Genomic DNA, 13,133 nt, shown 5'->3' on the forward strand with positions numbered 1-13,133 from the left:
ACAGCGTTAGTGATCCTCCAGTTGCCAGTTAAAAAACAGGAAACAAAAAGAAAAAGAGATAATTTTTGACGATTGCCACTTTGGAAAAAACAACACGAACTGAAGCAAGCGAAACCAAAACATTTATTTGTTGAATTGTTTCAAGGCCGAAGCTGGACGGTCACAAAACTTACGAAAGAGAACTCAATCAAGAATCATATTCTTTGTTACGACGGTTTTCTTTCTGGATTTTGTTCTGATCGGGTGGACTTGGTTGTTCGAGAGCCCTTTTTGACTTCAATTTATTCTTTCAGCTGAATAAAATTGTCTAGAATTAGGCTGAAATCTATATAAAGTAAAACGGGACACAAAAACTTCTGATGCGTCTTGTTCTGAGCAAATGCAACTAATCAGTATTTTTGTGATCGATGACAAGTCGTTATGCAATACGAAAACAGGTGACAAGCTCTTTGAAGGATATGATGCATGCAATGAATAAGGAGGAAGGAGGAGGTATCACCTGCTATTATAGCGATCATTCGAGAAATAAAACCTTTTTACCATTAAGGGGGTCTTGTGGAAGTAAATAGAAATACTAGTCGGCACTCTAAATGACAGGCAATGACACATGGTATGGAATGGTCTAGTCGACATGAGCTGTAGTCCATATATATATATATGTAATACAAATAGTACATATTTTAAAAGTTAATATAATAATGATCTGTTTCCATGACCTCTCCGAGTAACCCAACCTGAGCTTTCAGGCTTCGGAGGGGAGGGTAAATGTCTCTCTTGTCTTATTTATTCTTTGTATCTCCATTTTTTTTTCTCATTTTTCTGTACTCCTTGATAATGTGAATATATCACGAAAGCGCTCGGACTCCGTGTGTTTTTCCTTTTCCTAGTGGACTCTGCATATTTGTGATTCACGTGTGACTTGTGAAATTTGTGCATATATATATATATATATATATATATATATATATATATAAATATATATATAAATATATATACAAATATTATATATGTATATATATATATATCAAGGACTACTATTACACAGGACGTGCGCACCCAGATCCCTGGGTCCGCTAGCGGAGGCCATTCCTTTCTTTGTAACCTAACATTCTATATTGGACAAATATATCAAAACTAGAAACATAACATTGTATATAGGACAAATATATCAACTATTGACTTAATCAATGCAGTATAAGTCAATATAAACTTTTATAGCAAAATAAGAAACTATTTTTAAGGCACTGTTATGCTTTGAAATGTCAGTTTTAGTCGGACTTAACAGGTATTATTGTATGAGGTTAGTGGACACCAGGGTTGGCGATTTTTTTTTTTTTTAATATAATTTTTTTTTAATCAAATTTATTTTGTTTAAATAAAAAAAATTATAGATTTTAAGTATTGTTGGATTGCTATCTTATATGCGATCTGATTGCTAAAGGACATTTTTAGCATATCAATATAAGGAGCAGTGTTATATAGACTTGCCACAAGTATACAAGGAACGGTATAAGCCTACATGTAGTATATATATATATCACTGCAGCCCACAACAAGTTTCAACAAAATTCTTGTTGAAACATGTTCTAGGTAAGTAGCTTCTCACTGAGTCAGTTGCTGCTTTGGAATCAACCAGGAAGATATCTTCTGGACCTGGCAGAGTGGTTCCTTCAGGAAGAAAAAATTATCCTGTCTAGAATTATTTTGAAAAACTACCAACAACTTCTGGCAAAGGGTACCGAGCTAAATACAAAGACTTCAGCCAGGAACTACGGGGCATTGTGTCAAGATTAAAATCTCACAGAGATAAATGCCAAGGTCAGCCACAGCATAAGAAGAAGAAATTGATGACCCAGGTAAATAATTTTACTTATATTGTGTGCATTTCTCCCTTTTAATACGCAACCATATAAATTTGGTGAACAATGGAGAGCATGTGCAATAAAAATGTGATGATACTTCAACTTCATTACTTCTAAATTTGGGTAATGGCTATATCACTATAATATACTGTATCCACTCTACTTTGGGGCCTAGATGATTGTTATTCATTTCATTCAACATTGTGTAATATATTTCATAGGTTCCATTGGAATTCAGCCCACATGGGATTCAGCCCAAAGGGATTTAGCCTAACCTAACCCAACTAATCCATCATTCTTAGTGAATTTAAAAGTGGACTGAATTCTGTGAGGGCTGAATTCCAAGCCCACCTATTTCATATCCTGTTAATTATTTCCAAATAATTTAGTGGCTTGTGTGAATATGATCATTATCTAAAAAAATAACTACTGTACTCAAAAGTAGCCTAAATTACACTGTATTCATTCATTTATTTATTCATCTATAAATTATGCAGTATGCTCAAATTTTCTGTTTCCATTTCAGGATCTGTATTAACAGCTTCAATCCCTTCATCATCGGCTCCACTTGAATTATCTGCAAACCTCACTCCACCATTGAAAAGGTCACTATCAGACTCCTCCACAAGCGCCACTTCTTCTAAATCCTTTTCATCTAAAAGAAAGTCATCAACATCTCTGGAGAGATTTATCATAAAAACTTCAGCCTCTCAAAAGGAAAATCTCAACAAAGAAATTGTAAGAATGATATTTGCTACAAATTCACCATTTCGTCTTGTTCAGCATCCTCAGTTTCTCAAGATGGTTCAGAACCTGAGGCCAGGTTATATTCCTCCATTCAGAAAAGATATTGCTGATAAGTACTTGGATCTTGTGTATGAAAAGTAATATAAAAAGTGTGCAGATGACCTGAATAATGAAAATATATGTCTTTCAATTGATGTGTGGTCTAACATCCATAATGACCCCATAATATGTGTCACTAACAATATCCACTGGTCAGATTTATTTAGTTGACACAATAGACACATCAGGGAAACCTCACACTTCTGAATATCTTCTACAACTTGTACAAAGTTCAATCAAGAAGGCTGAACAAGATTTTTTTTTGTCACATTGGAAGTGTTGTGACAGACAATGCAGCAAATGTCACCAAGATGAGAAAAGTCTTGGAGGAATCGAGTGAACCTGAGCATACCGTCCTCACATACGGATGTGCAGCACACCTACTAAATCTACTGGCTCATGACCTTGAGATTGATCATGTAAAACAACACGTGGTCCATGTAGTTAAATATTTTAGAAATAATCATTATGCTGCTTCAAAGTATCGGCAGGAAGGTAGTCAGTGTCTAGTCATACCCCAGGACACAAGGTGGAACACAATGTCAGACTGTCTCAAGGCCTATATAAATAACTGGCCAATTCTAATGAAGATCTGTGAAGTCAACAAGGAAGCTATTAATACTGAAGTAAGAAACGAAGTATCAAATTTAGGCCTAAAACGTTCAGCTGAGGAATTACTGGATCGATTGCAGCCAATAGCAAAGGCTCTAGATGAGGTACAGAGTGACAAGTGCAGTATTGCTCAAGCGGTAGATGTTTGGAAGAAATTACTTGGCCATTTCACAAACAATAAACAAGCTGAAAAACTGGTGAAAAAAGGTATGAACAGTTTATCACCAAAGCTCACATACTTGCCAACATGCTTCATCCAGCACTTCAAGGAAAAATGCTCAGTGCAGAAGAGGTGAATATTACTATGGAGTATGCCAATGAGAAATATACAACACTTGTTCCTGTCATTATGAAGTTTTAGGCAAAATCACCTCCTTTCCAGGCGTTCAAGTTACTGAGTCTGTGACCAAGACCCTGACAGCTATTGAGTGGTGGGATTCACATACAGCCATGTTAGACAGTGACATTCTGTTATCAGTGCGTCAACTCCTAACTGCAGTAGCATCATCATCAGGAGTTGAAAGTTTTCTCCTCCTATGGACTTGTACACACAAAATTAAGGAACCCCCTCGGTAATGAGAAGGCAGCCAAATTGGTCTTCCTTTTCAAGACAATGAACTCAAATGTAAATGATGATAAATGTAAATAACTGTCCACTAACCTCATACAATAATACATGTTAAGTCCGGCCAAAATTGGCATTTCAAAGCATAACAGTGCCTTAAAAATAGTTTCTTATTTCACTATAAAAGTTTATATTAACTTATACTGCATTGAATAAGTCAATAGTTGATATATTTGTCCTATATACAATGTTAGGTTGCTAGTTTTGATATATTTGTCCAATATAAAATGTTAGGTTACAAAGAAAGCAATGACCTACGCTAGCGGAGCCAGGAATCTGGGTGCACACGTCCTGTGTAATAGTAATTCTTGATATATATATATATATATATATGTATATATATATATATATATATATATATATATACATACATATATATGTACATATACATATGTATATATATATATACATATATACATATATATATATATATATATATGTATATGTATGTATGTATATATTAGTATATATTAGTATGTATATATATATATATATATATGTATATATATATATATACATACATATACATGCATATACATGTATATAAATATACATATATATATATGTATTAGTGTATCCAGGAAGAATATTTTCTTGTTGACAGACGAGATTAAATACTATTGCTGTTTCTGCATTATTTATCTTTTTGTTAAGAACTTCAATTTCTCTTGCTAATTTACGGTGTTGGACTGATAGTTTGCTGAGTAGCTGTCCGTATGAGGTTGCAACGTTTCGGTCTTCTCTGTAGACCATCTTCAGGCTAATTGTTTGGATGTGTGTGTGTGTGTGATGTTTATATACTATTTTATTTCTGGTTGTTTGGGTGGTGTCGTGTGAAGCGATCATCCTGATTGGCTGCTGCGTAGTCATCAGGAATCACTGGGAGAGGTGAGGTCAGGTCCGCTTGTGGGATGGGAGAATCTGGAGGTCTATACTATGTATGTTCATGGTTGGTTTTAATTCTGCTATATAAATTGCTTCAATAAATGCTAATCTGCGGAAGTCTCTTTCTCTGTCTATTATTACTGTTCCTTCTTCTAAGTTTTGACGGGTGAGGGAAGTATTATGTTTGGTGTTATAGTGATTCTTTATGGATCCATGTTGTTCTCTGAGTCTTTGGATTTCTTGAATATCTTTGACTCTAACGAAAATGTCATCTATATAGCGGCAATAAATGGATGGTCGGTTGGTGGCGAGTGTGAGCTTCTCTATGGTTCCCAAATCGACATCGTCTTTACAAGATAATCACGTCATTTACCAACATAACTGTACCATTGAGAACTGTGGGTCTCAAACATACATTGGAATGACGAGGACTAAACTTACAAGACGTTTGACCTGCCACCTACAACATGGATCCATAAAGAATCACTATAACACCAAACATAATACTTCCCTCACCCGTCAAAACTTAGACGAAGGAACAGTAATAATAGACAGAGAAAGAGACTTCCGCAGATTAGCATTTATTGAAGCAATTTATATAGCAGAATTAAAACCAACCATGAACATACATAGTATAGACCTCCAGATTCTCCCATCCCACAAGCGGACCTGACCTTACCTCTCCCAGTGATTCCTGATGACTACGCAGCAGCCAATCAGGATAATCGCTTCACACGACACCACCCAAACAATCAGAAATAAAATAGTATATAAACATCACACACACACACATCCAAACAATTAGCCTGAAGATGGTCTACAGAGAAGACCGAAACGTTGCAACCTCATACGGACAGCTACTCAGCAAACTATCAGTCCAACACCGTAAATTAGCAAGAGAAATTGAAGTTCTTAACAAAAAGATAAATAATGCAGAAACAGCAATATTATTTAATCTCGCCTGTCAACAAGAGGATATATATATATACACATACATGCATATATATACATATATATATATATGTATATTTATACATACATACATATATATGTATATATATGTATATATACATATATGTATATACATATATATGTATATATATATATATATACATGCATATATATGTATATATATATACATACATATATACATACATATATACATACATATACAGTATATGTATATATATATATATATATATATATATATATATATATATATATATATATATATGTATATAGTATATTACAAAGGATTACAAAGGTGGAGCATGCCGACAGGAGACCTTTTGATCCATATCTAGGTCGGATGCGAAAAAAAAATCATATTAATAATAAAATAATAAATAAAAACTATGATAATGTAAATAACAAATATAATACATAAATAAATGCATAGGTATAGTTAAATAATAAACAAACAGGTAAATAGTAAATAATAATAAATTGACATATAACTAATAATAAATAAAAATCAGACAGACAAATGATAACAAAACAAAAACAAATAATATAAGATAAATTATAATCATTACAGCATCTTACTTAGGTATTTATCTAAATGATTCTTAAAGCTTCGAACTGAACTACATTGCACTACCTGTGCAGGAAGTTTATTCCATTCATTTACTACACGGTTGGCAAAGTTGTTTCTACCGGGAGCACGACTTTTCGTCGCCGTCTTTTCGTCGCCGGACTTTTCGTCGCCGCGACTTTTCGTCGCCGGACGTTTCGTCGCCGGACGTTTCGTCGCCGGACTTTTCGTCGTCGGACTTTTCGTCGCCGGACTTTTCGTCGCCCCAAGCATAAATTGTATGCAAAGAGTGACAATTGGAAATATATGATTTAATGTCATACTTGTACTTATATTCCTACTCCCAATGCAATAATATGAGTGTGGCAAATAGCTATACATCTCAGTGCCGTATAAACCATACATCATTATCTAAATATATATTTGACACGTCAGTATATATGATAATTTATTATTGGCATATCATACAGTAATAATTTGTAAGGGTGAAATCATTTATTATAAAATTAGTAAGTTAAAATTAGTAAAATTAGTAAAATTAGTAAATAGTCCATATGTATTGAAATGTAAAGTAACTGGTGTTGTTGGTCTTTAGTAAGGCACGATGTTGTGTGAGATACCTCTCAGATAATCCAGTATGCCACGGTTTTCATAGTCCTCTACAATGTCCGGCGACGCATTACAAATTAAAAATTTAACAACTAGATAATCATTGATAGTCTTATAATTCCGTAAGAATTTTCACTATCAATAGTATTAGCTGACCAATGTAATAATAATAAATAATAGGATTATGTGATTATTACTAGAAAGAAAGTGACTGGACAGACCCTACTACCAATAATCACATCAAGATCAATCAGAAGAAGTATATTAAATTTGGCATTAAATCATATCTTTCCAATTTTATATTTCAATTATTTTATATTTCAAATATTGTCAATCTTTGCATACAATTTATGCTTGGGGCGACGAAAAGTCCGGCGACGCATTACAAATTAAAAATTTAACAACTAGTTAATCATTGATAGTCTTATAATTCCGTAAGAATTTTCACTATCAATAGTATTAGGTGACCAATGTAATAATAATAAATAATAGGATTATGTGATTATTACTAGAAAGAAAGTGACTGGACAGACCCTACTACCAATAATCACATCAAGATCAATCAGAAGAAGTATATTAAATTTGGCATTAAATCATATCTTTCCAATTTTATATTTCAATTATTCTATATTTCAAATATTGTCAATCTTTGCATACAATTTATGCTTGGGGCGACGAAAAGTCCGGCGACGCATTACAAATTTAAAATTTAACAACTAGATAATCATTGATAGTCTTATAATTCCGTAAGAATTTTCACTATCAATAGTATTAGCTGACCAATGTAATAATAATAAATAATAGGATTATGTGATTATTACTAGAAAGAAAGTGACTGGACAGACCCTACTACCAATAATCTCATCAAGATCAATCAGAAGAAGTATATTAAATTTGGCATTAAATCATATCTTTCCAATTTATATTTCAATTATTCTATATTTCAAATATTGTCAATCTTTGCATACAATTTATGCTTGGGGCGACGAAAAGTCCGGCGACGCATTACAAATTAAAAATTTAACAACTAGTTAATCATTGATAGTCTTATAATTCCGTAAGAATTTTCACTATCAATATTAGGTGACCAATGTAATAATAATAAATAATAGGATTATGTGATTATTACTAGAAAGAAAGTGACTGGACAGACCCTACTACCAATAATCACATCAAGATCAATCAGAAGAAGTATATTAAATTTGGCATTAAATCATATCTTTCCAATTTTATATTTCAATTATTCTATATTTCAAATATTGTCAATCTTTGCATACAATTTATGCTTGGGGCGACGAAAAGTCCGGCGACGCATTACAAATTTAAAATTTAACAACTAGATAATCATTGATAGTCTTATAATTCCGTAAGAATTTTCACTATCAATAGTATTAGCTGACCAATGTAATAATAATAAATAATAGGATTATGTGATTATTACTAGAAAGAAAGTGACTGGACAGACCCTACTACCAATAATCTCATCAAGATCAATCAGAAGAAGTATATTAAATTTGGCATTAAATCATATCTTTCCAATTTTATATTTCAATTATTTTATATTTCAAATATTGTCAATCTTTGCATACAATTTATGCTTGGGGCGACGAAAAGTCCGGCGACGAAAAGTCCGGCGACGAAATGTCGCGGCGACGAAATGTCGCGGCGACGAAACGTCCGGCGACGAAACGTCCGGCGACGAAAAGTCGCGGCGACGAAACGTCGGCGACGAAAAGTCCGGCGACGAAAAGACGGCGACGAAAAGTCATGGACCCGTTTCTACCTACTTCCAAATTGAATCTATTTCCGGAGAGTTTAAGACCATTGTTTCTTGTCTGATTCTCATTCAATGTAAACATTTGGTCACTTTTGATGTTGTCAATTCCCTTTAGAATTTTAAAGACCTGTATCAAGTCACCTCTGAGTCTACGCTTTTTTAGGGAAAACAGATTCATATGTTTTAGTCGATTTTCGTATAATTTATTTTTGATATTTGGAATCAGCTTTGTGGCTCGCCGTTGTACTCTTTCCAATCTGTCAATGTCTTTAATGAGATTCGGTGACCATACGGAAACAGTATATTCCAAATGTGGACGAACTAACGTATGTATGTATATATTAGTATATATTAGTGTATATATATATATATATATATATATATATGTATATATACACATATATATATGTACATATATATATATATATGTACATATATATACATATATATATACTTACATATATATATATATATATATATATATGTATATATATACATATACATGCATATATATGTATATAGATATATATATATATATATATATATATATATATACATATATACATACAGACATATATATGTATATGTATATATACAGTATATATATAGGTAGACATATAGATACATATATATACATATATATATATATATCACTGTCCAGTAATGTCGTTACACATTAGTAATTGCACTAAAAACCCACTATTATTTGGAATCGGAAATTCGTTACTTCCTTCTTTTCTTAAATCCAAATAATAGTGGGTTTTTAGTGCATATATATATATACATATATATATATGTATATATATATATATATATATATATATATATATATGTATATATATATATTTTGCAGTAATTCACAAGGCACACGTGAAAATAATATGCAGAAAAAAACACTGGGAAATAAGAAGCTTAGTCCGAACGTTTTCGTCTATTTAAGACATTATCAAGAAATACACAGTTACAGAGACAAAGGTGGATATATATACATATAGTAGAAGACAAGCTAGGAACATGGGAAGGACACACAGGATGCTTCACAATCAGGTAGAGCCGATGTTTACATATATGGACGTTTGGTCCATGACGTTACGTCACCCCGGCTTAGTAGCACTTGGAGTAGTTCTTACAATTTTATCAATAACAAAATCATCAAGCTTAAATAATCCTAAACTTAGATTGATACTATGGTCAAAGGTTTGTTTAATATGACTGGATTCAATAATGTTTCTTTCTAATAAGGATCTACAAGAAATTATTACATTAGAATTATCCCAGTCAATACGATGATTGTGGTCTCTTACATGGACAATAGTGGCCTTTTTGTCCATGTAAGAGACCATAATCATCCTATTGACTGGGATAATTCTAATGTAATAATTTCTTGTAGATCCTTATTAGAAAGAAACATTATTGAATCCAGTCATATTAAACAAACCTTTGACCATAATATCAATTTAAGTTTAGGATTATTTAAGCTTGATGATTTTGTTATTGATAAAATTGTAAGAACTACTCTAAGTGCTACTAAGCCAGGGTGACGTAACGTCATGGACCAAACGTCCGTATATGTAAACATCGGCTCTACCTGATTGTGAAGCATCTTGTGTGTCCTTCCCATGTTCCTAGCTTGTCTTCTACTTTATGTATATATATCCACCTTTGTCTCTGTAACTGTGTATTCCTTGATAATGTCTTAAATAGACGAAAACGTTCGGACTAAGCTTTTTATTTCCCAGTGGTTTTTTCTGCATATATATATATATATATATATATATATATATATATATATATATATATATATATATATATATATATATATATGTATATATATATATATATATATATATATATATATATATACATATATATATACATATATACATATATATATATCTATCTATATATATGTATATATATATATATTAGTATATATATATATATGTATATATGTATATATATATACATATACATATATATATACATATATATGTATATGTATATATACACACACATATATATATACATATATATATATATATATATATATATATATATATATATATATATATATTACAAATGAGGAGCATGCAGACAGGAGACCTCGTCCATCACTAGGTCGGATACGAGAAAATTATAATATTTGGGTAAACGGGTTGGTAGGTTCGGTTAAAATGATCATTCTTATACTTTTCAAAAATAAAGAATTAGTGATCTAAACAATCGTTTGACCGATCATCACCGAGGAAAACAGATAAAGAACAGAAGCGGTGTTTATCGGCGAGCGGCGAGATACGAAGACTCTCGTGAACCTTTGAAATCACAGAACTCTCAGATGTCCTCGTCGATCTGTTTACTGATTCCCTTTCTCTCTTCGGTGCCGTCCTTTTGGCCGTGAGGTTTTCATTGCACTTGATGACTGATCGGTTCATCTGAATTCGCTCGGCCTAGGGCACCTTCGGCAACGTCTTCTCAGCCGAACGGATCAAAGACAAAGCCTACCATCAAAGTGGTCCCAAAGGCTCTGGTATGTCGCTGGGCAGACCCCGAGAGAAGGGTACCCCTGGAAGTAGCACTGCCGCAGAAGGTACAGCACGTGCAGGAAGTCGTCCAGATTGACGAGCACTTCTTCGAGAGAAACTCCGTCTACATGGTGATAGAGCTTATCCCTGGTACAGTAGACCTCAGGGACTACACGTCCAAGGTCAGTAACTTGGACAGCGAAGAAGCCAGGAGCGTGTTTCGACCGCTGGTAAAAGCTGTTTCTGAATGCCACGCAGCTGGCGTTGCCCACGGAGATATCCAGCTAGGGAACGTTCTTGTCTTCAAGGACTCCGTGACGGGGAGACTCAAGCTTCTGGAATTCGGTATGGGGAAGTTCACCCAAGATGACCCACTCTCTCCAGAGGACCATAAAAGAGCGTCCATTTACCAACTTGGAGAGTTTCTGTATTACCTGCTCTGCCACAAGTTCCCCTTGAGCGCCAAGTCCCTGAACACATCGGAAGGGTCTGCCGAGACCTGATCAAGAGGTGCCTCGAGAAAGAAGGTATCACTCTTAAAGACCTCAAAGAACATCCGTGGGTCACAGGTCAAGGAGGTCGTAAACCCAAAATGACGAAGAATGAAGCAAAGAAAACTAGTCATTTGCGCCGTTTTCTTCGAAAGGTACGAAGACTTAGTTGCTGTGGTTAAGCGTCTCACCTGGAAGGTGACCTGAAGTCCCGGGTACCCTGGCCTCGTCTGTCTGCTAACGCCGCTAAAAAGAAAGTCTACTGAAGAGCACCAGAAAAGCAAAACCATTTCTAAAAAAAAATAAAAAATAAAAATGAAAAAATAAAATAAAATAAAAATCTAATAGAATCTTGAGGGTTCGAACAGTCCAACAAGAACACTTATTAGAACATTCCACTTCAGCCCCTGTACGCTGGCAGCGTCATCGGAAACGTGCTGTTCTCACATTTATAAGAACAAAAAACACAAGAATGAAGGACACTGCAAGAGACCATAAGGCCCACACTAGGCAGCCCCACGTCCACCACCACCTATCATCCCCATCCACAAAAAAGATAAAAACTGTTGGAGGACAAAAACAAGTAAGAAGATATTAGGATTTATAACAATGTATGTGGAAACAAAATCGTAACTTGTGTGGCAAATAGACAAGAAAGAGAGAGGAAATCATGCTTTTTGTTCCAAACACCGAAAATAAATCTAATAATCGAAAAGACAGCTCCTGCCCCTGAAGAAGCATAACACGCTGAAATCAGGACGATCCTATGTACTTCTGTTGTCTTTTGCTGGAATGCTTCTCTGTTGTATTCCAATGAATAGGTTGAATGGGAGATAAAGGCTTTAGATTCAACAATTTATGTAATTTCTTAGTCTCTGCATGGGGGAAATAGAACTAAACGAGGAGACATTTCTTATGTGGGTCAACGTCAACTCTTCACTTAAGTCACTAATGATAGAATGGATACTAACACTCATACATGCGCAATAAAACGACCACACACACATACAGACACACACACACACACTCACACTAACTTTCCAGGATAACTCTCAAATACTGTAGAAAACTTCATGGGAAGCCGTTTGAAACCGATATTTGTCTTCATAATGGAATATTCTTTTCCCTGTCATATGCTCACTCAGGATTCTATCTTTGCAATTTTCTATATATGTAAAAAGGAAAAGCCGTAACAACATTAGAAAGATGCAAAACAAATGTGTAATGAAGATTGATAGTTTCTCGCTATCATCACTGTTATACAGTTCATTTCCTGTATTCGTTTATGACAATATGTATCTCCACTCAAGGAAAGTTGTTGTTCAATCTTAATTTCTACTATCCCCCCATTTCTGCTAATTAATTGCTCA

General features: G+C 33.9%; 1 protein-coding gene across 1 annotated transcript in view; it reads left to right on the top strand.

Annotated features, from left to right (window-relative positions):
- The window catches only part of LOC143019133 (serine/threonine-protein kinase pim-2-like), a 12,542-nt gene extending 767 nt beyond the window's left edge, over positions 1-11,775 (top strand). Inside the window, exon 2 of the mRNA XM_076174827.1 lies at positions 11,202-11,775. Within this exon, the coding sequence (XP_076030942.1) occupies positions 11,202-11,775 (574 nt within the window). The remainder of the gene's footprint in view (positions 1-11,201) is intronic.
- Positions 11,776-13,133: the final 1,358 nt, after the last annotated feature.

The sequence above is a fragment of the Oratosquilla oratoria genome, chromosome 36 (assembly GCF_046742065.1).
Source record: "Oratosquilla oratoria isolate Oo_2021 chromosome 36, ASM4674206v1, whole genome shotgun sequence".
In the NCBI taxonomy this organism is placed as follows: Eukaryota; Metazoa; Arthropoda; class Malacostraca; order Stomatopoda; family Squillidae; genus Oratosquilla; species Oratosquilla oratoria.